This window comes from Scyliorhinus canicula, chromosome 11 (genome assembly GCF_902713615.1).
Source record: "Scyliorhinus canicula chromosome 11, sScyCan1.1, whole genome shotgun sequence".
NCBI lineage: Eukaryota > Metazoa > Chordata > Chondrichthyes > Carcharhiniformes > Scyliorhinidae > Scyliorhinus > Scyliorhinus canicula.
In genome coordinates this window covers 18,023,700-18,051,492 of record NC_052156.1, presented here as the reverse complement: position 1 = coordinate 18,051,492, position 27,793 = coordinate 18,023,700, and the positions used below count along the sequence as shown (strand labels likewise).

General features: G+C 43.7%; 1 protein-coding gene across 1 annotated transcript in view; it reads left to right on the top strand.

Annotated features, from left to right (window-relative positions):
* Nucleotides 1-26,871, top strand: part of LOC119973866 (interferon-related developmental regulator 2-like) — a 40,331-nt gene extending 13,460 nt beyond the window's left edge. The window contains 11 exon segments of the mRNA XM_038812373.1: nucleotides 951-1,035; nucleotides 1,135-1,202; nucleotides 1,205-1,258; nucleotides 1,776-1,933; nucleotides 3,881-3,931; nucleotides 7,172-7,350; nucleotides 8,610-8,718; nucleotides 9,734-9,868; nucleotides 19,885-20,013; nucleotides 21,266-21,361; nucleotides 24,283-26,871. Of these exon segments, the coding sequence (XP_038668301.1) occupies nucleotides 951-1,035; nucleotides 1,135-1,202; nucleotides 1,205-1,258; nucleotides 1,776-1,933; nucleotides 3,881-3,931; nucleotides 7,172-7,350; nucleotides 8,610-8,718; nucleotides 9,734-9,868; nucleotides 19,885-20,013; nucleotides 21,266-21,361; nucleotides 24,283-24,363 (1,145 nt within the window). The 3' untranslated portion in view covers nucleotides 24,364-26,871.
* The last annotated feature ends 922 nt before the right edge of the window (nucleotides 26,872-27,793 follow it).

Here is a 27,793-nt window from a genome sequence, read left to right as displayed (position 1 = left end):
TTGCCATTAGACGTCCCAACTGGAGTTGCACATGTTTCAGGAGATTAGAAAAGCTGTGGAGAACCAATAATTGTGGTTAACCTGCATGAAGTGCTCCAGAACTACCTGCATCCCAAGCCATGCGTATATGGCAAATTTCCCAGGTATGACCTGTTGACAAAAAACAGGACTAATTCTGTTCGATCAATTACTGTCCCATCAGTCTACTTGTAATCATCAAAGTTATGGAAGGAGCTGTTGATTGTACTATCAAACAACACTTAAATCAGCAATAACCTGCTCACTGATGCACAGTTATTGTTCTACCAGGGCCACTTGGCTCCAGACCTCGTCACAGCTTTTGTCCAAATATGGACCAAAGAGCAGAATTCCAGAGGTGAGGTGAAAGGGCTACACTTGACGCCAAGGCAGCATTTGACTGTGTCAAGGAGTTCTAGCAAAATTGAAGTTGGTATGAAACTGAGGGAAAAATTTTCCACTGGTTGGAATTGTATCTAGCACAAACTAAGGTGGTTGTGTTGTTAGACGGCCAGTCCAACCCCCAGATATCACTTGCTACTTCCTAATCTAGACCTGCATGTTGTTCAGACCTTGCTCATGGGCTGCTTCGTTATCTGATGAGTTGCACATGGAACTGAAAACCATAATTATCAGTAAACATTTCCACTTCTGATCTTAAGTCAGAGGGAAGATAGTCTGTTGAAATACGTCCACGTGTTTGTGTCAATCACTCTTCTCGGTAATGAGTTCCACAATCTGGCTATTTTGCAAGAGCAAACTTTGCAATTATGTGCTGCACTGCCCTGGATAGTCAAATATCCTTCACAGTACATCTAGATCGTGATGATCAATGTATAGTGGCAGGGTCTGTAATATGTTATTTTATTGTTGAAGATTTAATTTGTTTCTCTCATTTTTGGTAAATTGGCAAATATCATTTTTATTTTTAGGAAATGAAGCCATTAATGAACAAATGGCCCAAGAGGAAGCTGAAGATAAATTGAAGGAATGTATTGATAACACAATGGATAAAAGGTGAGGCAGGCTTGAGTGCATTGCATTCGAGTTTGGGTTTTCATACTAGCTAGAGGCATTTATCTTTTTGTGCTACATTAATCCATCTTTTATTTTTAGTGCAAAAACAAGACAAAGTGCCCTTGAAAGCCTCAAGTTAGCATTTTCTTCCAAAATCCTGTCAGACTTTTGGTGGACAGGAGAATCACCCTCACTGACTGCTTGGAGCGTTGCCTTAAGAAAGGTGTGTGCATCTTGAGAAACTAAATAAGAGGTTCAGAGATGTTTAGTTTGAAGAGGTGGCTGGAAGGTCCTCATCGTGCAGGATTGACCTTTTACACAATGAAATGGTTGAAATAATCTATCCTCCCCAGAAGAGTTCAAATTTTGGCATGGTGAGCTAGTTAGATTTGAAATAAAAAGTGAAAATACTGGTAACAGTCAATGGGTCAGGCAGCATTTGTGGAGAGAGCAACGAAGGTAGCATTTCACAATAATGATTTTTAATCGGAACTGGAAGATGTTGGCAAAGAGCAGTTCTTAAGCAAGTACTGGGCTCGTGAGAGAATAAAACTGAAATGTCTGTGATAAGGTGGATGACAGGAGGGATTAAATGACAAAAAGGGAAGACGGTGCAAGGCAAAGGGAATCAAAGGATAGGCCCAGAAGAGATGTTAAATGGTTACCTAAGCATCTAGGAGATAACACTGGTTAAGTTCAAAAACAACTATAGTTTTGTGTTTACTTTTTTTGTTCTACAGGGAAGGGTGAAGAACAAGCCATTGCAGCTACTGTCATATCCTTGCTATGTATTCAGCTCGGATCATGCAAAGAAGGCGAAGATGTTTTCAAAACCCTGAAGTCTGTCCTAATTAATATCTTAACTGACAAATCAGCTAGCTTGGCTGCCAGACACAGTGTAAGTATTGAGTTTTCCAAGTGATACATGCTTCAATGCTGAGTCCTTTGGCCCAAATGAGATCGGAACACTGTTAGACAGTGGATTTGCAAAACTGTTCCTCGAGAGTCGTAAAAGAAATACTAAAATTAATTTTTGACATTAAATCTGTGGCAATAAAATATCTTTAGGAAATGGTCGTGCTTCATATTGTAGGAATATAACCTGCCATGAGAGATTCTGAGGCACAGGCAGAGATTTGTGGTATCTTGCATAGACAGTGCTGCATTTGGCCCTAATGTTTCCATTAAAGCCTATCAATAACTAATTGATCCATACCCAAAGGTTCTTTTCCTTTGCCAAAGTTTGGGACAAAGATGTCAGCCCTTCTATAGCAGTAAGCGAGATTAGACCGATGGAACCAAACGTTCAGTTTAATTTGACTTTCCCAGGTTTTTGTTCAGAGTTCCCAGGAGACATGTACCAGCACAAATTGACGTTATTCCAGAAAATGCTATACTTTTTGTTTTTGGGCATACAAAAAAATAAAAAGCTAGGCATGTCTTATTATGTGGTATTCACAGCAATCAATCCCATGGTCATCAGCAGTCATGTACAAAGCAAATAAAGCAGGTTATAAACAAAGGATTATAGGACAAAGCACAAATTGAATTTTAACCTCAGACTGGTCTGTACGCTATACCCATCTACATCACCCTATGCAATACATCATGTGAATCAAAATCAAATTAAGTGTCTCATGCATGGGTCACCATACCTCCATCAACACCAGCCAAACTCTATAAATGTGCAAAATGATGCTTTTGATTGATCAACAAGATTCTTGTTCATGATACTGTGACTGCCCAAATGTGCCTCTTATCAGACTCATGCTTGAAGGATGGTTTATAATAACTTCGCTGAATACCCATTAAAGTTAAAACTTCTCAGGGCGGCACGTGGCACAATGGTCAGCACTGCTGCCTACGGCGTTGAGGACCCTGGTTCAAATCCTGACCCTGGGTCACTGTCCGTGTGGAGTTTGCATGTTCTCCGTGTCTGCGTGGGTTTCGCCCCCACAACCCACAGAGATGTGCAGGTTGAGTGGACTGGCCACGCTAAATTGCCCCTTAATTGGAAAAAAATAATAATTGGGCACTCTGAATTTTAAAAGAAAAAAAGTTACAACTTCTGGTTGAGTTTTGTACAGCATCAATCTGCTGCTAAATCCCCTATATAGCTCAAAGCTGCTTGCTTCAATGCTTATTCCTTAGGCCAAAATGAGATTGGAACAGTGTTAGACAGTGAATTTGCAAAAATGTTCCTAGAGATTCTTGAAATAAATATTAAAATTTATTTGACATTAAATCTGTGACAATAAAATTTTGCATTATTTTGGGAACTAATCGCACCAGACGGCCAAGATAATGCATCCCTTTTATGACCTAATTATGATTTTTTTTTTAAATGATGTATAAAAATACTGCACGTATGTAAAGGAAAGAAGGTAAAATATAATTGTTTTGATGATTAAACTGTCATTAGAATAGGACAGGCTTCTCTCAACTAAATTTTAAAGTTGGCTGTAGAGTTGTTTGATGCCAGTATGGAATAGGGCTTGTTTGTTCGGCTTTATGGTATAGAACTGATGATGTATTAAAAACTTTTGTTTTACAGCTTTGAGAATTAAGTGCAGCCATAAACTGTTAATATTCCACCATTGTTAAAGGTGTAGTTGGTTCAAAGCATTAAAATTATTGAAAGTTTAAATATTTTTCCCCATCGCCTGCCTTATGGTGCATCTTTTGCAAAGTTCTAATTGTAAGAGTTTCAGGCCATCTAAGCTAAGCAGTTTAGCTAATTTCGACAGGCTGAAATGATTAATGGTCCGAACCTTCACCTATCCAGCCTTTCGCTTTCGTAATACATTTGACTATTTGTTACTTACTGTCTGTTGTTGCTTTTTAGTGTGCCACTGCACTAGGAATATGCTGTTACGTTGCTGCTAACGAAGCGGAGGTGAGTCTTGATTTGTTAGTTAACTTTGTCTTTTTAAAAGAGTAGATACTTGTTTTGGCACTCGGTCAATAAAACCGATGACACAGTAATGTGTAGTGTTGTACTATGAGGCTCATTTTGTTGCTCAAAGTTCATTGCAGATCCTAAAAAATAATTCCTTTATCTGAGCCTCCGGCCATAGTGGGGCCAGTTACTCGATCCGACTGGAAATGGCATCTGGAATGCAGTTAATCAAGGTGGATATAGACTTTAAGTTATCCCAGAGGTTTGCCAAATATTCTGGAAATCAGAGAAATTCTGTACCAGTTTGGATTGTTCCTCCTAAATTGAACAGAACCCACCTTGGGGCAAATTTTATATGGTCTGTAAATGTCTGAAGTATAAAATATTGGAAATGCACAGGACTGTCGGCATTGATATTGAGAGAAGATATTTTTGCGTACAGCTCTGATGAAGGTGGGCAGCACGGTGGCGCAGTGGGTTAGCCCTGTTGCCTCACGGCACTGAGGTCTCGGGTTCGATCCTGCCTCTGGGTCACTGTCCGTGTGGAGTTTGCGCATTCTTCCCGTGTTTGTGTGGGTTTCGCCCCCACAACCCAAAGATGTGCATGCTAGGTGGATTGGCCACACTAAATTGCCCCTTAATTGGAAAAAAAAATGATTGGGTACTCTAAAATTGAAAAAAAAAGCTCTGATGAAGGTTATGCATCGGAAATGCTGACTTTTAAAAAAAATTACAAATGCTGTGTATTTTGAATATTTTCTGCTTTGTGGAATTCACTTGATGAGCTGAGTAAAACTTTCAACCACATTTTCTTGTCACTCAGTTTTAGTCTTTGCATGTAAAATTTCAATGGATGAGAGTCTACTTTGGTGCAGTTTACTTGAAGCACAATTCAAAGCTGTCACCCATTTGAATAGACTTGTTATTTGTGTGGAGGAGAGAATCAAGAGAAATGTCAAATGCAGAGATAAAAGTAAAAATGAAACACAGGTGTTTCAGGTCTGCACTCTTCACCAAAACATTCTCAACCTGACAAATGTTGAACAGAAGACTTAGATGACACGATTGAGATGCTGGGGAGGCACGGTAAAGAACTAATGAGAGTCATGGAGCTCGAGAGGGTAATGGTATGTTGTAGAGAACATCAGAAATAGGAGCTGAAGTGGGCAACACACCCTTCGAACCTGCTCCACCATTCAGTAGGATTGTGGCTGACCATTAAACTCATCCACTTTCCTGCCCAATCTCCATGTCCCTCAATTTGCTTACAGTCCAAATATCTATAGCTCTTAACCTTGGATAAGCATCTGGGGTCGAGAGTGCCAAAAATTCACTACCCTTTCACTGAACATATTTCTCCTCATCTCAGCCCTTAATGGTTGACACTGCATCCTGAGACTGTTTAGCCTAGTCATAGATTCTCCAGCGAGGATAACAACCTCTCGGCATCTATAGGGGAAGCTCTCAAGCTTTTATGTTTTGATGAGATAGCCTCATCTAAATTCCAGAGAGTAAAGGCCCATTTTACTCCATTACAGTCCAAAGACGTGCAGGTTAGGTGGATTGGCCAGGCTAAATTGCCCTTAGTGTCCAAAAAGGTTAGGAGGGGGTCATTGGGTTACCAGGATAGGGTGGAAGTGAAGGCTTAAATGGGTCGGTGCAGACTCGATGGGCCAAATGGCCTCCTGCACTGTATGTTCTATGCCACTGCCTCCTCCCTTAGGGTGAGTTACCCTAATATTTTTCGTCGGGAAAAATGTTACAAGCCATGATTAAAGATGTTATCGCAGGGCCATTTAGAAAAATTCATGCCAATCTTGCAGAGTCAATTTGGTTTTGTGAAGGGAAATTATGTTTAACCAATTTATTGGAATTGAAGTACTCATGTGTTGTGGATATAAGAGCAATGGTGACTTGATTGAAACATATAGGGCGGTATTCTCCGCTCCCGATTAAAAATCGGGATGGCCGTCGTGAAATTGGCAGAGGTTCACGACGGCCTCGGGGCCCGCTCCCCGCACCTAATTCACCCCCACCCGGGGGGCTAGGAGCGGGCCTTCGTCTTTCCCGGCCGCGGCCTTGTCGCGCCGGAAATGACGCGCAAAACGGCGCATTTGTGAGGTCATCTGTGCATGCGCGGGTTGCCGGTTCCAACCCACGCATGCGCGGATGACTTCATCGCGCAGACGGCGCGAACCGCGCATGCACGGTGGCCGTCTTTCTCCTCAGCCGCCCGGCAAGACGTGGCAGCTTGATCTTGCCGGGCGGCAGAGGGGAAAGAGTGCGTCTGTTTTGGACGCTGGCTCGACGATCGGTGGGCACCGATCGTGGGCCTGTACCCTCCCGAGCACAGTCGTGGTGCTCCCGTGCCAATTGGGCCCCTAGATGCCCCAAACGGGCATCTGGCACCTGTTTCACGAATGCAGCGACCAGGTGTGGTTGCTGCCGTGGTGAAACGGGCGTGAAGGGCCGGCCGCTCTGCCCATCGGGCTCGGAGAATCGCTGTTCGCCATGAAAAACGGCAAGCGCCGATTTTTCCGAGCGGGGTGAGAATTGCTGGGGTCGCCAGGGGGCCCTCCCACGATTCTCCCACGCCACGAGAATTCCGCCCATGGGCATTTGAGTCCACCCCGAGGGTTCTGGACTGGGTGGATGTGGGGAGGATATTTCCTCTTATTGCCAAATCTAGAACTAAGGAATCACTCATTAAAGACAGATGAGGAGAAATCTTTCTCTGAGGGTTGAGTCTCTAGAACTCTCTTCCTGAATAGGCAGTGGAAGCAGAGACTTTGGATATTTATATGGCTGAGTTGGATAGATTCTTTTTTATAAATTTAGAGTACCCAATTCATTTTTTCCCAATTAAGGGGCAATTTAGCATGGCCAATCCACCTACCCTGCACATCTTTGGGTTGTGGGGGCGAAACCCACGCAAACACTGGGAGAATGTGCAAACTCCACATGGACAGTGACCCAGAGCCGGGATTGAACCTGGGACCTCAGTGCCATGAGGCTGCAGGGCTAACCACTGCACCACCGTGCTGCTAGTTGGATAGATTCTTTATTAACAAACGGCTGAAAGGTTACGGGTCTAAGCAGGGATGTGGGGTGAAGTTGCAATCAAACCAGCAATGATCTACTTGAATGGCGGAGCAGGCTCCAGGGGCAGAGTGCCCTACTCATACTCTTACTTTGTGTGTTCATATGTTCTTATGCATGTGTATTTATCTATTTCAGGACCTTGTATCTTGCCTGACCTGTTTGGAGAGTGTCTTTAGTGCTTCATACATAAAGGGTGATGGATCAGTCCCCTCCCATAATTCCCAGACTCAAGCTCTTCACTGCAACACTCTCCAGTCCTGGTCCTTACTAGTTACTATCTGCCCACCCTCCAGAATTCAAAAGTTCTTGGAAAAGTAAGTGAGAATGATTACTGACAAAAGTCTGTTGTTTGTGGTTGCATTTTATTTTGGTTCCCATTTATGGTAAAGCCAAGTTAAATGCCTGAAGATTGATCTGTAATACAACTCGTTTTAAAAGGGGAAATGCCATTCTGTGACATTAGGATCTTGATGGTTGGAAAATGCTATTAAATGAATCACCAGGTCTTGCGGGTCGCTTAAATGGCACAGAGAATAAATAACAGTGGTTACACTGCTGCCTCACAGCGACAAGGACCTGGGTTCAATTCTGGCCTTGGGTCTGTGTGGAGTTTGCACGTTTTCCCCATGGCTGCATGGGTTTCCTCTGGGTGCTCCAGTTTCCTCCCACAGCCCAAAGATGTACAGGTTATATGGATTGGCCACGATCAATGCACAGGGTTACAAGGATAGGGGAGTGGACCTAGGTAGAGTGCTCTTTCAGAGGGTTGGTGCAGACGCGATGGGCCGAATGGCCTGCTTCTGCACTAGGAATTCCATGATTCTTTCATATTTTATTTTGGGGGAAATACGGTCATTTCAGTGCAAGTCAAGCTCCTATCCATAGTTAATGAACCAAAATTAATGAAGATGCCTGCACTTTAATAAACATCAGAATTTGGTTTGTTCATTGCAGCTTTATACATGCCTTACATTGGGAAAAGATCCAAACGACATATCCTACAGACACGCAACTATTCAGTACTTTTAATTGAATTCTTGTCAAATATGCTCCCATTTCAGTTTCTGGACAACTTGTTACTGTTTAACTCCTCTCTACCAATGTTGCAGTACAGCCAGTCATTAGAAAGTGCGGGAGGAAGGGTGAGTCAGCATAATTTTGGTAATCATCGGGCACTGATATGAGGAACTTGGTTCACCGAGAATATCTTGCGGGTTAGGGGATTGGTGACCTTGGGAAAGAAAAGGTGGAACAACCTCCCGTCACTTCAGAAACTTGAAATTAAAGTGTTTATCTTGATCTATCTGCTTGCTCTCATCTGATCCCCAACCTCCATGAAAAGATGCATAACCTCAACTGGTTACCTCAAACTGTTGAGACAGCTGAAATTAGAACATTGTCCTGTTGAGTCTGAACTTGTGTCCTGTTACTCCTATGGTACTGTTCATTGTGGCTCTAGATAAGCTGTATGTGCAAAGAAAAGCAGATTTCATTAAAGGGAAAGGTTATGTTAAATGGAATGTTGATCTGACAGATATGGTTCTACTAATGAATTGTTAACTATATTTTCCAGTCATCTGCCCAAATTACCTGGCCTCCTGTGCAGTGACAATGTGACCTTGCGAATAGCAGCTGGGGAAGCGATAGCACTTCTGTTTGAATTGGCACGCAAGAGTGATCAAGTAAGAAGCACTTTGTTTTGTGCACTTTCCTGAAGAGAAATTACACTATCGCTTCAGAATTTACTATTTATTTGTGCAGAAATGTATTAAATATTCAAAGATTCTGGAGTTTTTCCTGTCGGCTTTCTTATCCCTCTCCCCAACTTAGATTGACAAACCTACCTCTTGGGCGAATTGAAGTCAAATGTTTGTGATCGAGTTTTTAGTCTATTTATTTTCCTGCCATTAATTTAAGTCAAAAATAATGACCTGACATTCCTTTGGTATTGGTTTAATATGTAAGTAATCAAACGGGAAATGTCCTCATGGTTGATGTCACTGGAACATTAACCAGACGTCGTGTTTGTCCTACAGGTGCTTATTGAATTGAGTACACAGAGGAGCTTTGTGTTAAAAACAGGCTTTCTTATACCATCTTTGCTTGTGTTCACGGATTCAATGAGTGTTTGCTCTTTCAACAGATTTTTATTAAGTGAGACCTGGATTGCACTGCTGGATTTGAATGGCCAAAAAAAAATTTGCAGTGCAGCCAAATGTAAATGGGTTTCATGATAACTCCCTTTTGAAACCTTGGAGACAAACGTTCTGTCTGGCTTGGTGCTGTTTGGAAGTTCCCAGGTTCAGTGCTCCATGTGCACATGTGATCATAATTCTTATTTAAAGCTAATTGAAAAAACTGAACTGGACGGTCATTACCGTGCTGGTTGTGTAAACTAGCAATTAGACTGCAGCTTCAATTTATCACATTGATGTATTGTCGGAGTGCTTCTCTCTGTGATAAATGTGTTGGGTGAATCTGAGAACTGCACCTGAATCTGGTAAGAACTGATCCAGGTAGTGTTGAGTCCTGTTAACACACACAGTTCTCAGCAACCATCTACTCCTTCAAAATGGAATCTCAATGGACATATACATAAACCCATTTTGCTTTGCTGTGAAAGAATTAGCAGTTTTTCTTTTGTTGTATATTGATTCTGTTACCTGACCTTGTATGTCTCACTGTTTTATTTCAAAGGAGTTTTTGTATGATAACACTGATCAACTTTGTGAAAAGTTGAAGGCATTGGCGACCGACAGTAACAAATACAGGGCAAAAAATGATCGGCGGAAACAGCGCTCCATTTTCCGAGATGTCATGCATTTCATTGAGGTATGTTATGTTCACGCTGGCTTGAAGACAGAAAGATAGGTTCAATGCTTTATAACGATCAAGAAGGAGTGCAATACATCGGTGTCGTGATGCAGCAGCACCACAAAATTAACAAAAACTAGTCGAAGCTTAGACTTCTCAACTTCAAGATACTCATATCAAAACTTATTAATGCAGTTGCACAGATTATTTGAGAGACACAGTTGAAGCTTCAGTAAAATCTGATGGGGAGGAATTAGCGTTGTACGATATAATGCAGTAAAATGATGTGTATAAAGTTTTTTTTTTAATTCCACAAGTCTTCTCATATATTGTTTAAATACTCGACCTGATGCCTTCATGTTCTGGGCTGTGAAAACTATTTTAGCCTGAAGGCACATCCTGAGCAGGAGGCATTCCTTTGCCACCAAGAAATCTGAAACAACTGATTTCCCAAATGATCTGCTTCTCCCAGGTCACCAGCTGTGTTGTAAAGACACCATGAGGACACAGAACCCTTCTTGCTTCCTTTCACCCTCAGTCCTGAGGGCTGGGACACCCAGCTGAGATTAATTAAAAATAGAATTACTCTTAATGAGGCTGCCTGTCTTCAATTTTATGATAATTAAGTGAACAAGTTATTTCCATAAACAAATTGGTTGCCCACCCTTTGCCCCCACCTCTGTTAAAATTGGAAGAAGTGGGCTGGGTTTTAGTTTCCAATATTTTTGAATTTTAATCTTTGACTTAATCTGTTTTTAGGAGTCAAGATTCAGACCATAGTGTCAGTTGTTAGTGCTTTCCTGAGTTAGAGGATTGTGGTGGGTCCAAATGGAAATTGTACTTGCAATCCAGCGGCAGTAAATTGGTGTGTCCCATACCATCATGCACGTTAGGTCTTCCTTAAGGGCATTAGGAGGCTTGAGCTTGCCTAATGGGTGGCCCAAGCTAAAGCTACCTAGTGATTTCGGATACAAAGCTACTACGTAATTCAGTTCTGTGCTCCATTAGATGCTGCAAGTGCACTGCAATTTGTCGTGAGCACTTAATATAAATATGACCAGTACTAAATGAGAACTACATCGTTAGTGCCAGCCCACAGACCTAGTGTTAAGCCGTAGCTCTATGTTGCTGAACGTTAAATATCCCAGGGCACTATTTATAGTGTCTTGGCCACTATTTTTCCCTCAGTCATCAACAGTAGACTGGTTGTTCAACTCATTGTGGTCATGAGCTGTGTAAGCTAGTATGGTTGCCAGATTCACCAGCAAAACACAGTACCTGCATTTCATCAAGTCCACAGCACAGTTTTAGACCAACTGATTACTCCAGCCAGCATGTATGCTCTATAAGCATCATGCATGATGCTGATGTGCCTGAGATAAACTAAATATAAACCTGTTTCTTTCTGAACTGTATAACTTAACTGTTTCAAGAAAAAAACACTTTAAAATGCTCGAACTGTATTCTGAGAAATGGTTATAATTTGGTTGTCTGCATGAAATACATACAAATAAAAACCAGTCATGGTGATATCGTTGATTATTAAACAATGAATGCATCAGGGTGGCTGATCACTAACAAAATCCTGGTGCTAATTATTTACAGCATGCGTTATCACACCATTAATCATTACATAATTTAGCTAGAATAATATGCCATAACTTGCCAATGTCAGACAATACTGGCTGGCATAAGTATACTTCTTGTATATGTGTTTTAGGGGTTGCAGTCTGTTATTAAAGTAGCTGTGCCTCCCAGACTAGCCGCTCGAAGCATCTTATTGACACAAAAATCAACTTTGGATGGCTGGTTATTCGGTTTCGATTACTCGTATTGGAATGAAGCAAGATGTAGCTCGGTAGCTAGCTTTCAATACACTCTGGAGATAGACTGTAGCTGACAAGAAAGGAAATGGAAATCAGCAGGTAGGTTTGGTCATCCTTTTGCAGAATTGGCTCAAAGCTGCTGGTGTTTGAGCTGAATTTGCTGTTAATGATGAGAACATGGGAAATAGGAGGGGGGGGGGCAGCTGGTCCCCCGAGCTTATTCTGCCACTCCACAACTGATCTGAATGTGCCTTTAACTCTACATCCCTGCCTGCACCCCGTAACCTTTGATCCCTGCAGATGGGGGGGGTTTGGATTGGATTGGATTGGATTTGTTTATTGTCACGTGTACCGAGGTACAGTGAAAAGTATTTTTCTGCAAGCAGCTCAACAGATCATTCAGTACATGGGAAGAAAAGGGAATTAAACAGAATTCAAGAAAATACATGAGAATACATAATAGGGCAACACAATATATACAATGTACTACATAAGCATTGGCATTGGATGAAGCAGACATGGGTGTAGTGTTAATGAGGTCAGTCCATAGGAGGGTCATTTAGGAGTCTGGTGACAGTGGGGAAGAAGCTGTTTTTGAGTCTGTTCGTCCGTGTTCTCAGACTTCTGAATCTCCTGCCCGATGGAAGAAGTTGGAAAAGTGAGTAAGCCGGGTGGGAGGGATCCTTGATTATGCTGCCTGCTTTCCCCCGGCAGCGGGAGGTGTAGATGGAATCAATGGATGGGAGGCAGGTTCGTGTGATGGACTGGGCGGTATTCACGACTCTCTGAAGTTCCTTGCGGTCCTGGGCCGAGCAGTTGCCATACCAGGCTGTGATGCAGCCCGATAGGATGCTCTCTATAGTGCATCTGTAAAAGTTGGTAAGGGTTAATGTGGACATGCCAAATTTCCTTAGTTTCCTGAGGAAGTAAAGGCGCTGTTGTGCTTTCTTGGTGATAGTGTCGACATGAGTGGACCAGGATAGATTTCTGGTGATGTGCACCCCTAGGAATTTGAAACTGCTCACCATCTCTACCTCGGCTCCGTTGATGCTGACAGGGGTGTGTACAGTACTTTGCTTCCTGAAGTTGATGACCAGCTCTTTAGTTTTGCTGGCATTAAGGGAGAGATTGTTGTCGCTGCACCACTCCACTAGGTTCTCAATCTCCCTCCTGTATTCGGACTCGTCGTTATTCGAGATCCGGCCCACTATGGTCGTGTCGTCAGCAAACTTGTAGATGGAGTTGGAACCAAGTTTTGCCATGCAGTCGTGTGTGTACAGGGAGTAGAGTAGGGGGCTAAGTACGCAGCCTTGCGGGGCACCGGTATTGAGGACTATTGTGGAGGAGGTGTTGGTGTTCATTCTTACTGACTGTGGTCTGTTGGTCAGAAAGTCAAGGATCCAGTTGCAGAGTGGAGAGCCAAGTCCTAGGTCTTGGAGCTTTGATATGAGGTTGGCTGGGATTATGGTGTTGGAAGGCGGAGCTGTAGTCAATAAATAGGAGTCTGATGTAGGAGTCCTTGTTTTCGAGATGCTCTAGGGATGAGTGTAGGGCCAGGGAAATGGCGTCTGATGTGGACCGGTTGCGACGGTATGCGAATTGAAGTGGGTCAAGGCGTTCCGGGAGTATGGAGGTGATGCGCTTCATGATCAGCCTCTCGAAGCACTTCATTACAACTGACGTCAGGGCCACCGGGCGGTAGTCATTGAGGCACGTTGCCTGGTTCTTCTTTGGTACCGGTATGATGGTGGTCTTCTTGAAGCAGGTGGGGACCTCTGAGTGGAGCAGGGATAGGTTAAAGATGTCTGTGAAAACCTCTGCCAGCTGGTCCGCGCAGGCTCTGAGTGCACGACCAGGGATCCCGTCCGGGCCCATCGCCTTCCGTGGGTTCACTTTCAGGAAGGCCGATCTGACTTCAGAAACTGTGATGGTGGGTATGGGTGAATTATGGGTTGCTGGGGCACTCGATAGCGGATTGTTGGTTACCTGCTCAAACCGAGCATAGAATGCATTAAGTTCATCGGGGAGGGGTGCACTGCTGCCAGAGATACTGCTCGGCTTCGCTTTGTAGCCCGTTATGTTGCTTAGTCCTTGCCACAACCGCCAAGAGTCTGTCTGTGACTCTAGCTTAGTTTGATATTCTTTCTTGGCATCTCGGATGGCTTTGCGGAGGTCGTACCTGGATTTCTTGTATAGGTCGTCTGCCTTGAACGCCTCAGATCTGTCCTTCAGTAGGGAGTCAATCTCGCGGTTGAGCCATGGTTTCCGGTTGGGGAACGTACGTACTGCTTTCTTTGGCACACAGTCGTCCACACATTTGCTGATGAAGTCTGTGACGGTGGTGACATACTCATTTAAGTTAGTCGCTGAGTTCTTAAATATGGACCAGCCCACTGTCTCCAAACAGTCACGTAAGAGCTCTTCTGTCTCCTCGGACCAGCACTGCACAACCTTCTTAGCTGGATTCTCCCGCTTGAGTTTCTGCTTGTAAGCCGGGAGAAGGAGCACAGTCTTATGGTCTGATTTCCCAAAGTGCGGTCGGGGGATGGAGCGGTAGGCGCCCTTGATATTTGAGTAGCAGTGGTCAAGAGTGTTGTCGCCCCTGGTGGTACAGGAGATGTGCTGGTGGAATTTTGGCAGTACACTCTTGAGGTTGGCTTTGTTGAAGTCTCCGGCCACAATGAACAGGGCCTCCGGGTGTTCTGTTTCATAGTTGTTTATGACTGTGTACAGTTCATCCAGCGCCTTCCTCACTTCTGCCTGGGGTGGGATGTAGACCGCTGTGATAATGGCTGAAGTGAACTCACGTGGAAGATAGTATGGGCGGCACTTTACGGTCAAGTATTCCAGGTCTGGGGAGCAGTAGGTCGCCAGGGTCACCACATCCAAGCACCAGGAGGAGTTGATGAGGAGGCAAACCCCTCCACCCTTCTCTTTGCCTGAAGATGCCGTGCGGTCCGCCCGGTGAATAGAGAAGCCTTCAGGTTGTATGGCACAGTCCGGTGAGGCGGGGGTGAGCCATGTCTCTGTGAAACAGAGCACACAGCAGTCTCTTACTTCCCTCTGAGAGGTAAGTCTGGCGTTAAGTTCATCCAGCTTGTTTTCAATCGCTTGGACGTTTGCCAGGAGTATGCTGGGGAGAGGGGTCTTGAAACCGCGTTCCTTCAGTCTAACCTGCAGACCGCTGCGTTTCCCTCGCTTTCTCGGTCGGCGGCTGCTGCTGGATGATCCTGGGATCCGATGGGAGACGTCCGCCCTTGTGGAAGGTAGGTGGTTGCATCTGGCGGGGTCCAGGGCACTGGTGGAGTCCAGGGCGCTAGCGAGGTCCAGGGCGCTGTTTACATTTCCGGGGTCGCATCTGGCAGGGCCCCGGGTGCTGGTGGAGGTAGTGGGGTTGCTGGGGGGGTGAGTTTGTGATCCGGATGGGTCCGGGGGGGGGGGGGGGGGGGGGGGGGGATGATTGTTGTTGACAATCTCCGTCTATGTCACTGTTCCCTTATTATTTTCCAATGTGACCCCATACAACGCTTGTAAATTAATGTTACCCGAAATCTGCAATAAAGCAGCATAGTGACCTTCAAGTTAGGGAAAAATCAGGTTTACTAAGTTGAGATATGGTTTGGCAAGTGGTCTGGAAACAACGACATGAAGGTAAACCAGTGTCGAGAGTAATGGAAGACATTCAAGGAGCTAAGTGGGTTCAGAACAAATATCTTCTCACATGGATAAAGACCAATCTGGACCTGCCTGAATGTTAAAGGGCTACAGAGTAGAATAATACAAATAAAGGAAGCATGTTAGATGACAAGAACTCAATACTATAGAACATGCATGGATGAAATTATAAAGGAAATTGGGAAAGCAGAGTGGCTTTAAAAAAAATTGGCAAGTAAATTCAGGGAATATCCAAAGATGGTATCTTTATCCAAGCAAGAGGGTAACTAAGGAAGGTTAAGGGCCAATTAGATCAAAACGCTAATTTTGTGTGGAGGCAAAAGACATGGGCATAGTGTGGAGTCTGCACGTCCTCCCCCTGTGTGCGTGGGTTTCCTCCGGGTGCTCCGGTTTCCTCCCACAGTCCAAAGATGTGCGGGTTAGGTGGATTGGCCATGATAAATTGCCCGTAGTGTCCTAAAAAAAGTAAGGTTAATGGGGGGGGGGTTGTTGGGTTACAGGTATAGGGTGGATACGTGGGTTTGAGTAGGGTGATCATGGCTCGGCACAACATTGAGGGCCGAAGGGCCTGTTCTGTGCTGTACTGTTCTATGTTCTATAGTTCTTAATGAATACTTTCTGCCTGTTCCTATGAAAGAGAGAGACGAAACAGAGAAATTATTCTCAAGCTGTACAAAACACTACAGCCCTGCCCTTTACCCTAAGGTTATGTCACTTGTGATTGACCCCCTCAACCAAGGGAACAGCTGCTTCCTATTTACCCTGACCTAACCCCTCATAACCTTGTGCACCACAATCATATCCCCCCCTCAGGCTTTTCTCCTTATAGTTCAGATGTGCCATCCCAGGCAACATCCTGCTGAACCTCCTGTACCCCCTCCAGTGCAATCACCTTCCTATAGAGAGGTGACCAGAACTGCACACAGTACTCCAGCTCTGGCCTAACCAAAGTTCTGTATAGCTCCAACATAATCTCCTTGCTCTTATATTCTATGCCATGACTGATGAAGGCAAGTGTTCCATATGACTTCTTAACTGCCCTATTCACCTGCTCTGCTGTCTTCAGGGATCTGTGAACAAGTACCCCAAGATCCATCTGTTCTTCTGAGCTTCTTAGTGTCCCGCCATTCATTATACACTCCCTTGCCCTGTTCCAAAATGTATCACCTCACTTATCAGGATTAAATACCGTATGCCACTGCTCTGCCGATCTGAACCAACCCCCCCCAAATGTTCCTGGACACTGGCCTCCCAAACAACCTACCACCACCCTTTGTGTCCTATTACTAAGCCAGTTTTGGATCCATCTCGACAAGTTTCCTTGAATTCCATGTGCTTCAACCTTCTCAATCAGTCCCCCATGTGGAGCCTTGTCAGAGGCTTTGCTAAAATCCACATAAACTACATCAACTGCACTTTCTTCATCCACGCACTCGTTCACTTTATCAAAAACTTATATCAAATTTGACCTCCCTCTCACAAAGCCATGCTGACTACCTCTAATCAACCCATGCTTTTCCAAGTGGAGATTAATTCTCTCCTTCAGAATTTTCTCCAATAGTTTCCCTACCACTGACGGTGAGACTCACCAGTCTGAAAAGTGGAGCAATATTAGCTGTTTTCCAGTCCTCTGGCACTCTTCCATGGCCAGTGAGGAATTGAAAACTTGCATTCGAGCCCCTGCAATGTCCTGCCTCACTCCCACAGCAGCCTGGAATGCAATTCATCTCGGCCTGACAATTTGTTGATTTTTAAGCCCATCAAAGCCTCCAATACCTCCCCATTTCCTATGTCAAATGCTCACGGTCCTCGCAGTCCCAATTTCGGAACTCAGTACCTACGTCCCACTCTTGAATGAAGACGGGTCAGGTCCCCACTATGGGTCCCTATTCCCCCAGTGCCACCCATCACCCATTAATGAAGAGTAGAACAGGCTGCTCATTCAAACAAGAAAGCGCCCCAACCATGACGGGGGGGGGGGAGACAGGATGTCGACCATATTACAGGACTCGCGAAGTACAGCTGCTCCCATGCTCGCATCTCGTGAACCCGATTAGCTCTTATTGTGCTAAATGGCTTCCTCCTGTGCTGTAAACTGGTGTATTTTTCTATGTGTCGGTGGTTTTTGGAGAGGGCATTAGATCCATCGGGAGGTGTTGGGGCGGGGGCTGAGGGCAGTCATGATATTGTGCTTGGTTGACTTGCCGTAGCTTGTTTGAACTCAGTTTGGCGAATTTCTTTAGCACAAAATTTGGGGGTAGCATGGTGGTTAGCATAAATGCTTCACAGCTCCAGGGTCCCAGGTTCGATTCCCGGCTGGGTCACTGTCTGTGTGGAGTCTGCACGTCCTCCCCCTGTGTGCGTGGGTTTCCTCCGGGTGCTCCGGTTTCCTCCCACAGTCCAAAGATGTGCGGGTTAGGTGGATTGGCCATGCTAAATTGCCCGTAGTGTCCTAATAAATGTAAGGTTAGGGGGGGGGGGGGGTTGTTGGGTTGCGGGTATAGGGTGGATATGTGGGTTTGAGTGGGGTGATCATGGCTCGGCACAACATTGAGGGCCGAAGGGCCTGTTCTGTGCTGTACTGTTCTATGTTCGATGTTCTAAAACTAAATAGACTTTTTCAGAGGCAATAAATTGAACTATGCTGCAAATGAATTCACTGTTGAGCGATACAGATATTTAATTCAGATCTGATTGTCCTGTACCTGAATTGATGATAACAGTCCTGAAAAGGAGTCCTACTGTGTAGATCCAATGTCTTAAGGAGCGTGTTTTTAAAAAGCCCAAAGATGTTTAGTCATCATGAATTTGGATGCCTGTTTGATCAGTTGTGTAAAGTTTTATTGAGCATACACATTCAAATAGACTTGAACAAGCTGATTCATTTTTTGGTGTTGAACACTTAACAATGTGCATAGCTAACTGAGGATTTATTTGTTTCTTGAATATAAAATATAATTTGGAGTGATGAGTGACTAGAAAAACTGACTGAGCTGTGTAGCCAAATGGAAAAACTTGGAACTTTCCATTGCTCATGAGAAATTATTTGAGGAATATTCACATACTAATGTCACTAAATGACATAATCACTCAGCCAAATTGGATGATGTGTGAAATGGTTATTACTGCATACTATATGAAGCAACATTTGATTTATGAACCCAGGAGAAGTCAAAGAACAAAGAAAAGTACAACACAAGAACAAGCCCGTGGGCCCTCCATGCTGCGCCGACCATGCTGCCCGTCTAATGTAAAATCTTTTACACTTCTGGGCCCATATCCCTCTTGTTCCCATCCTATTCATGTATTTGTCAAGACGCCCCTTACACGTCACTATCGTACCTGCTTCCACCTCCTCCAGCAGTGAGTTCCAGGCACCCATTACCCTCTGTTAAAAAAACACTTCCCTCGCACATCTCTAAACTTTACCCTTCGCACTTTAAATCTATGTCCTCTAGTAATTGACTCTTCCACCCTGGGGAAAAAGCTTCTGACTATCCACTCTATCCGTGCCCTTCATAATTTTGTAGACTTCTTTCAGGTCTCCCGTCAACCTCTGTCGCTCAAGTGAGAACAAATCAAGTTTATCCAACCTCTCCTCGTAGTTAATGTCCTTTATACCAGACAACATCCTGGTAAGCCTCTTCTCTACCCTCTCCAGAGGCTCCACATCTTTCTGGTACTGTGGTGACCAGAATTGAACAAAATATTAGTGTGGCCTAACTAAGGTTCTATATAGCTACAGCATGACTTACTCCGTCCGACAAAGGCAAGCATGCTGTATGCCTTTTTTATTTCAAAAAAATATATTTCGGAGTACCCAATTGTTATTTTTTTTCAATAATGGACAATTTTAGTGTGGCCAATCCACCTAACCTGCACATGTTTGGGTTGTGGGGATGAAACCCACGGGAAGAATATGCAAACTCCACACCGACACTGGCCTGGGGCTGGGATCGAACCCGAGTCGTAGGCAGCAGTGCTAACCGCTGGGTCACCGTGCTGCCCGCCATATGCCTTCCTGACTAGCGTCTCCACCTGTGTTGCCACTTTCAGTGACCTGTGGACCTGTACACGCAGATCCCTCAGCCTGTCAATACTCTTAAGGGTTCTGCCATTTACTGTGCATTTCCCACCTGTAGTAGACCTTTCAAAATGCATTGCCTCACATTTGTATATTGTATAGTCAGAATGTATATTAAACACTACTGAATAATTGCAGTGTGTTTCTGTTTCATGCAGCTATGTTGAGCTTTTTAGCACTGAAGAAGCAATGCCAAGTACTTTAAATGATGTTAACAGGCTTGTTAAATAATTGGTAACCTGCCACAAAAACAGTTTATCCCAACAAGTGTTTTAATTTTAGAAAAGGTCTTGATATTTGCTCTTTTAAAGGGGTAGATTATTGCAAGCCAGCTGTTGCAGGATAGGACAATTGAGCATATGTAAACCTGATTCATGTGCTGCATTGATGGTGCTTTAGTATGGAAACAAAAGGAATTTATAGATGACCAGTTTCTATTTTTTTCATAGGATAAAGAGTGTCCGGAGGAAACAATCAAGTTTGGGATTGAGTGCCTTTACATTGATACTTGGGTCAGAAGAAGGGTCTATGATGCCTTCAAAGAGATTCTTGGATCAGGTGTCAGACACCATCTGCAGGTAAAAAAAAAAACCACGCAGAACAAATTAAGAATGACTTGTTTGAAACAACTCACTAATAACTTGGGATTTTGACAGGGATATATGTGCAGTTTCAAGAATTCTAAACAGGAGTACACTAACTTTTCTTCCCTTCTGCCAAGAGTCTTAAAGGCTGCAGTTCACACAGAGCAGTACATAATGTCATTAGAAATAGGAGCCGGTGTAGGCCATTTGGTCCATCAAGCCTGCTCGGCCATTCCATAAGATCTTGCACTTTCTTGCCTATCCCCCCAATAACTCTTGGCTCCTTTCCAATCAAAATCTGTTCAACTGAGCCTTGAATATATTCAATGATCCAGCCTCCACTGCTCTTTGCGGAAGAGAATTCCCAAAGACTTATCTCCCCTTTTGTATAAATTTTAACTCCTCTGCTGCCCTATCTGGTATAGAATTCCGACAATGCAGAAGGAAGCCATTTGGCCCATTGAGTCTACACCTACCCTCCGAAAGAGCACCCTCCCTAGACCCCTATCCCCGTAGCCCCATACATTGATCATGGCTAATCCACTTAGCCTGCACATCTTTGGATTGTGGGAGGAAACCGGAACACCCGGAGGAAACCCACGCAGACACTGGGAGAATGTGCAAGCACCACACCGGCAGTCACCCAACGCTGGAATTGGACCTGGGTCTTGGCACTGAGGCAATCTTGCTAATCACTGTTCCACCCATCATCTGACTTGGCGTAGACCAGGTCAGATACAAGACCTTTTCTACTCTGCCTGATTCAGTACCATATCAGTCTGACATTGTGGGGAGAATGCTACCAACATTTTGTTTGTTGAGACTTGTGTGTGTATGAAGTCTTCTCTCGGGCCTCTGACACTGGTGCCAATGAACAGGCTGCCATAAGCAGCAATAGTTAAGAAGCTTTGTTTTTGTCAGGAACAGGGGGGTTTTCCTGATGGCGAGAAATCACAAACTTTGTCTTGTCTTCAAAAAAAAAAGCTTTTCCACCGTAAAACTTGCGACCAGAGACCACAGTGGTATTCTCCAAGGTGATCCTAAAGCTTGTAAACTGCTAAAACAATATGTAAAGATAATATGTAAAATTGCACTGCTCATTAAACCTGTTCACAGTTTGTTAACATGTCAGAGTGGTTAGCACTGCTGCCTATGGTGCTGGCAATTATTTATTTTAAAAACCTGTCAGAAAGTGATTCTGATTTCAACCTACCATTCAACTTTGGTTAACGTTCTGCTTCCACAGCATAATGAATTGCTCCGGGATATCTTTGAACTGGGTGCTCCTCTAATGCTAGATGCTGCTGCTATCAGGGCCAATAAAATTTCAAGATTTGAAAAGGTAAACACTTTGGATCTCCAGCTAAATTTTTGGAATATAACATATCCTACATATATATTAAGTAGTATGTATCCTATTTGAAATGCTTATGGTATTGTTTCTTCTCATTCTGAATCTCCCTCTTGCCTGGCTTGCAAAGCAGGGTATGGGATGAGTGTGAATAAAAAGCAAGAGGGTACATAAAAAGCAAGAGGGTAGCCCACTGAAGGACAGGGGAGGGAATCTATGTGTGGAGCCAGAGGAAATGGGCAAGGCACTAAATGAATACTTTGCATCAGTATTCACCAAAGAGAAGGAATTGGTGAATGTTGAGTCTGGAGAAGGGTGTGTAGATAGCCTGGGTCACATTGAGATCCAAAAAGACGAGGGGTTGGGCGTCTTGAAAAATATTAAGGTGGATAAGTCCCCAGGGCCTGATGGGATCTACCCAAGAATACTGAAGGAGGCAAGAGAGGAAATGGCTGAGGCTGTGACAGAAATCTTTGGATCCTCACTGTCTTCAGGTGATGTCCCAGAGGACTGGAGAATAGCCAAAGTTGTTCCTTTGTTTAAGATGGGTAGCGAGGATAATCCAGGGAACTACAGGCCGGTGAGCCTTACGCCAGTGGTAGGGAAATTACTGGAGAGAATTCTTCGAGACAGGATCTACTCCCGTTTGGAAGCAAGGGATCGTATTAGCGAGAGGCAGCACGGTTTTGTGAAGGGGAGGTCGTGTCTCACTAACTTGATAGTTTTTCGAGGAGGTCACAAAGATGATTAATGCAGGTAGAGCAATGGATGTTGTCTATATGGACTTCAGTAAGGCCTTTGACAAGGTCCCTCATGGCAGACTGGTACAAAAGGTGAAGTGACACAGGATCAGAGGTGAGCTGGCAAGATGGATACAGAACTGGCTAGGTCATAGAAGGCAGAGAGTAGCAATGGAAGGGTGCTTTTCTGATTGGAGGGCTGTGACCAGTGGTGCTCTGCAGGGATCAGTGCTGTGACCGTTGCTGTTCGTACTATATATCAATGATTTGGAGGAGAATGTAACTGGTCTGATTAGTAATTTTGCGGACGACACAAAGGTTGATGGAATTGTGGATTGCGATGAGGATTGTCAGAGGATACAGCAGGATTTAGATCGTTTGGAGACTTGGGCGGCGAGATGGCAGATGGAGTTTAACCTGGACAAATAATGCATTTTGGAAGGTCTAATACAGGTAGGGAATATACCTGTAATGGTAGAACCCTCAAGAGTATTGACAGTCAGAGAGATCTTGGTGTACAGGTCCACAGGTGGAGACGGCAGTCAAGAAGGCATAGGGCATGCTTGCCTTCATTGGCCGGGGCATTGAGTAAAAAATTGGCCCGTCATGTTGCGGCTGTATAGAACCTTCGTTCGGCCACACTTGGAGTATAGTGTTCAATTCTGGTCGCCACACTAGCAGAAGGATGTGGAGGCTTTAGAGAGGGTGCAGAAGAGATTTACCAGGATGTTGCCTGGCATTAGCTATGAGGAGAGGTTGAATAAACTTGGTTTGTTCTCACTGGAATGAAGGAGGTTGAGGGGCGACCTGATGGAAGTCTACAAAATTATGAGGGGCATAGACAGAGTGGATAGTCAAGAGACTTTTTCCCAAGGCAGAGGGGTCAATTACTAGGGGGCATAGGTTTAGGGAGTGAGGGGCAAGGTTTAGAGGAGATGTACGAGGCAAGTTTTGGGTACCTGGAACTCGCTGCCGGAGGAGGTGGTGGAAGCAGGGACGATAGTGACATTTAAAGGGCATCTTGACAAATACATGAATAAGATGGGAATAGAGGGATACGCTCCCCGGAAGTATAGAAGATTTTAGTTTAGAGGGGCCGCATGGTTAGCGCAGGCTTGGAGGGCCAAAGGGCCTGTTCCTGTGCTGTACTTTTCTTTGTTCTTTGAATGAGTCACATTTCCCTTCTCTTGAGGAACGGATTCATTGTGATCTAGAACTAGTCATATTGGGAATTCTGGACACCTAGTTGAACAGGTGGCCTTGAAATTTGATTTGAATTTTAAAATATTTTCTCATTGACTAAAAATTGCATGCAGAAAACCATGGGGTAATTTTCTGACTGTTCTTCCTCTCCTTTCTTACTCCTCATATGGAGGTGCCTCTGATGCAGTCATTGTTGAACAGTTGAGGGACAGCACAGTGGATAGCACTGCTGCCTGCGGCGCTGAGGACCCTGGTTCGAATCCCGGTCCTGGGTCACTGAACGTGTGAAGTTTGCACATTCTCCCCATGTCTGTGGGTTTCACCCGCACAACCCAAAGATGTGCAGGTTAGGTGTATTGGCCATGCTAAATTGCCCCTTCTTTGGGGAAAAAAATAATTGGGTACACTAAATTATTTGAGAGCTCCATCTTAAATTACTACCCTCTGCACCCAATTTTCGGGGTTTATAATTGGGATGTGGTTTGAATTACATAGAACATAGAACAGTACAGCACAGAACAGGCCCTTCGGCCCTCAATGTTGTGCCGAGCAATGATCGCCCTACTCAAACACACGTATCCACCCTATACCCGTAACCCAACAACCCCCCCCTTAACCTTACTTTTATTAGGACACTACGGGCAATTTAGCATGGCCAATCCACCTAACCCGCGTGGTCTGCTTTAAAACTTTAAAAGCCAGTGATTTAGCCCAGTGTGCTAAACAGGTTAGGTGGATTGACCATGCTAAATTGCCCTTTAGTGTCCAACGGTTAGGTGGGGTTAGGACGGGGGAGTGGGCCTAGGTAGGGTGCTCTTTCCGAGAGTTGGTGCAGACGGGATGAGCCAAATGGCCTCCTGCACTGTAGGGATTCTATAATAATGGGTTATGATATCACAATTTTTATATATTTGCATCTGTTGTTCCAAAGTAAGAGTAATTTGTTGATTTACATCTTTCCTGAAACAGCATCTGTACAACTCTGCAGCATTCAAAGCAAGGACCAAAGCAAGAAGCAAAGTCCGGGATAAGAGAGCGGATGTACTTTGAGAAACCAAAACAGAAATCATGTCAGACCTCTTTTTCTGTAAATTTTAATGTTCTGGTCACTGTGATATAAAGTACACTCAACAGGGTTTACTGAATTGTGTAAGCAATCGTGGGGCCTTTTAATATTGCATACCTGCACAGTTCTCCTTGCTGTGTTTGCTTTTTATTTAATTGTCATTTCACAAAATCAGCATTTTAAATTATATGAAAATATATATAATTCTAGGATTGATTCAGAAAAAAATGTTGCTCTGGATTGATCCAACCATCAGATTAAGTAAATTAACGTGATTGTCTCCACTTGACATTTTGCCTTGCAGACTGAACTTGTAAATTTAGTCACTTCATTCAAGATATATTATGGCGAAATTGATTAAATATTTCAAATTAATTTAATTTTGCAAAAAAAAAGAAAAGCACAAAAATAAGTGGGTAGTTTTTTTGTAATTTTCTACCTACATTTTGTACCACTATGCTTTTTAAATAAGAACGGTGGGTCACAGTGAGCTGAGACTGGTTGGGTTGGAGGAAGGCTGAGTGTACAGACTCATCCTTTTGAATGTGGTAACTAGACATTTTATGATGCCTCTGATTTGGGTTTTGAAATCTTAAAATCATTCCCCTCTGGTTGCCTTCTATTATGCACCTAGTCAGTATATCTGATGTCCTCCAGATTTAACTTGGCCTCCAGACTTCCCACTTTTCATGCCATGTAAAGTGGATAGACCATGCAAATGATCTTTGACATTGTGGTTCCTAGGGTCTTTCCTCAGAATTTAAATCGCATGGTAGAGTAGAGGCCATTCATTTACAGCTGAACATGGATCACTTGCGAAGTACAAGGTTTTGGCATTTGCTGGACTTTGCCATGGCTTCAATGCATACATTTTAGATTGATGCTTTTATTTACTAGAAGTTTGCAGTACATTTCCACACCAGGTCTCTTGTCACTTCAGTCTTAAAATTATTTATTCAGGGCATTTATTTACAAAAGATTTGAAGCCAAAATATTATGTATTCAATTTGTGTGAAACAATTATTGAAAAAAAATGTTTTCTTAAACCCCAAACATTTCAGTTTAATTCAAACCAAAGGGTAAAACAATGGGTCTTAACGTGATTGTACTATTTATTTATTTTTAATTTTATTTTAATGGATTTTATGAATCTTATCACTAAAACTTCCTGGAGCCTCTATCCCAGCCTCTGGCTGGGAGAAGGCCGCAGGTTTTTCCAATGCTGTCCCACCGTGGCCATAAGGATTGCCCCAAGTGCTGACGAAGGTTGAGTCTTCCCTTCCACTTGGATCTTCATATATTTAATCTCAGTTCAATGCTGCACTCGAGGACCCAGCTAGCAGGGTTGTTTTCTTTGGGTAGTGTGGGAATGAGAGAAGAAAAACAGCGAGATGTTACACCAGTGCCGAGATGAACTATATGCTATTATCGCTGTTTTAATTCTGGAATTCCATTCCTGCGATGATAGTATACTCACATGTGAAATTAGGCAGTCACCTTGCCTGTGCTTCTGTCTATTGACCCCATGTTTTCTGCAAACATACCGTGGAATTACTGTTGCTGACATTTGGACGTTGACTGTGAGAGCTTGTTTTCACTCTGAAATGTTTTGACCTTGAAAACCATCTTATCCTGATGAAGGTGGCACAGAAGGTATTTCCTGACAGTTCTCAACTGAAGGCTATACTTTTACTGTAGTTCAGCACCTTTGCTCATGAAGCAGAATTGGCATAGCAATGCCGTAAATTATTTTCTCTCTCCCGTGTGTATTTGGTGCTGCCCAGTTGTAGGCCAGAGCTCATTCTGTGTCCCATCACTCTCATTTCTCCCATTGCCAACTTGAAAATGCATGTTAAAAAGGATTATCCTCTGTATCTCTTTGGAATGTAATGAAAGTTTAGCTTTTTGTTACCATGGGCCAATAATCATGAAAAGAAACGGGTTCATTTTCATACATTGGCAACCAGTTAGGAAGAGGGGTTGAGGATTATTGCTCTCAAATCATACAACAGTGGACCCAGGAGATGTTACAGACGTTGCATTTCCCAGCATTTTTTGAATTCCATTGTCTGTAAATGGCTGTGTTTGGCAGTGATGGATGTAAACCTCAAACGTGTTCCTGATTTGGCAACACCCAAATGTCAGATGGAATACATGTTAAAATGAATCTGCCTCATTCCCCTGCTCTAGTAGATTGGATTTTGGATACTTTGATCTTTATCTCCCCATCCTGGGGGGTTGGATTTAGGGTTCTATGGTTCCCTCCCCTCGGCCACTCTTGGTAGATGGAATCTGAGCTACTTGGTTTCCACCAAATCTGATGAGTCTGTCTCCAGCTACTTCAGACAAATCGTACTTATATGCAAACAGTTTTTAACAACTCAATCCTTTTCCAGGTCTCTCTCTCTAAGAATAAGGAAGGATTTTTGTGTATGTGCCTTTGCATCATGTATGCTGTATCAAGAGGAGCTTATTAAATATTGCAAAAGTGATTATGGTTTATTTATCTTATTGTTGGGGCGAAGGTAGTGACTTCGGAAGCATGGAAAGATGGCAAGGGCCTGGCAATGAAAATGGTTTGGAAAATGAATTTTGTTTCAAAATTACCCTTTAAACCAAAATTGAGGGAAAGCCTTTCTATCATCAACGTGGATAGAAGTCATTCAAAAATTTCAAAACTTCATTTTCCCGTTGGGCTGATATCACTGGGGGGGGGGGGGGGGGGCAGAGAACCGGCTGAGATCATCTTCAACTGAGAAAAATTAGCCTTGATGTTTTCTGTCAACAGATGAACCACAGCTGCTCCTAATCACAGCTGTTTCTGAAGTTTATGAACGAGCAGTAGTTAATGTTTCAAATGTGAGATTTGCTTGAGATTTTGCTTTGAGAATTCAATCTGCTTCAAAATACCTTTGAAAGTCAAACTCTGATCCTCGGGATTTGAACATTTAAGTCTGCTCAGAAACCTACTAATGCAAGGAGGGATAGTCTGCACATACATGACTGGCAACACGGTCCCTGTCACCGTAAAGCTTCAATGAAAGGTTATTAGTACTCCGGTGGATGAGACCCATTCGGTTGTTTCCCCTTTACTTTGGTTCTTACTATTACGATTATTGCTTTTATTTTTTTTTTTTAAATTTAGAGTACCCAATTATTTTTTCCAATTAAGGGGCAATTTAGAGTGGCCAATCTACCTATCCTGCACATCTTTGGGTTGTGGGGGTGAAACCCACGCAGACACGGGGAGAATGTGTAAACTCCACACGGACAGTGACCCAGGGCCGGGATTCGAACCCAGGTCCTCAGCGCCGTAGGCAGCAATGCTAACCACTGTGCCACCGTGCTGCCCGATTATTGCTTTTATAAGGTCTTTGCTCAATTCTGCATCCCTTCCACGGTGGCACAGTGGTT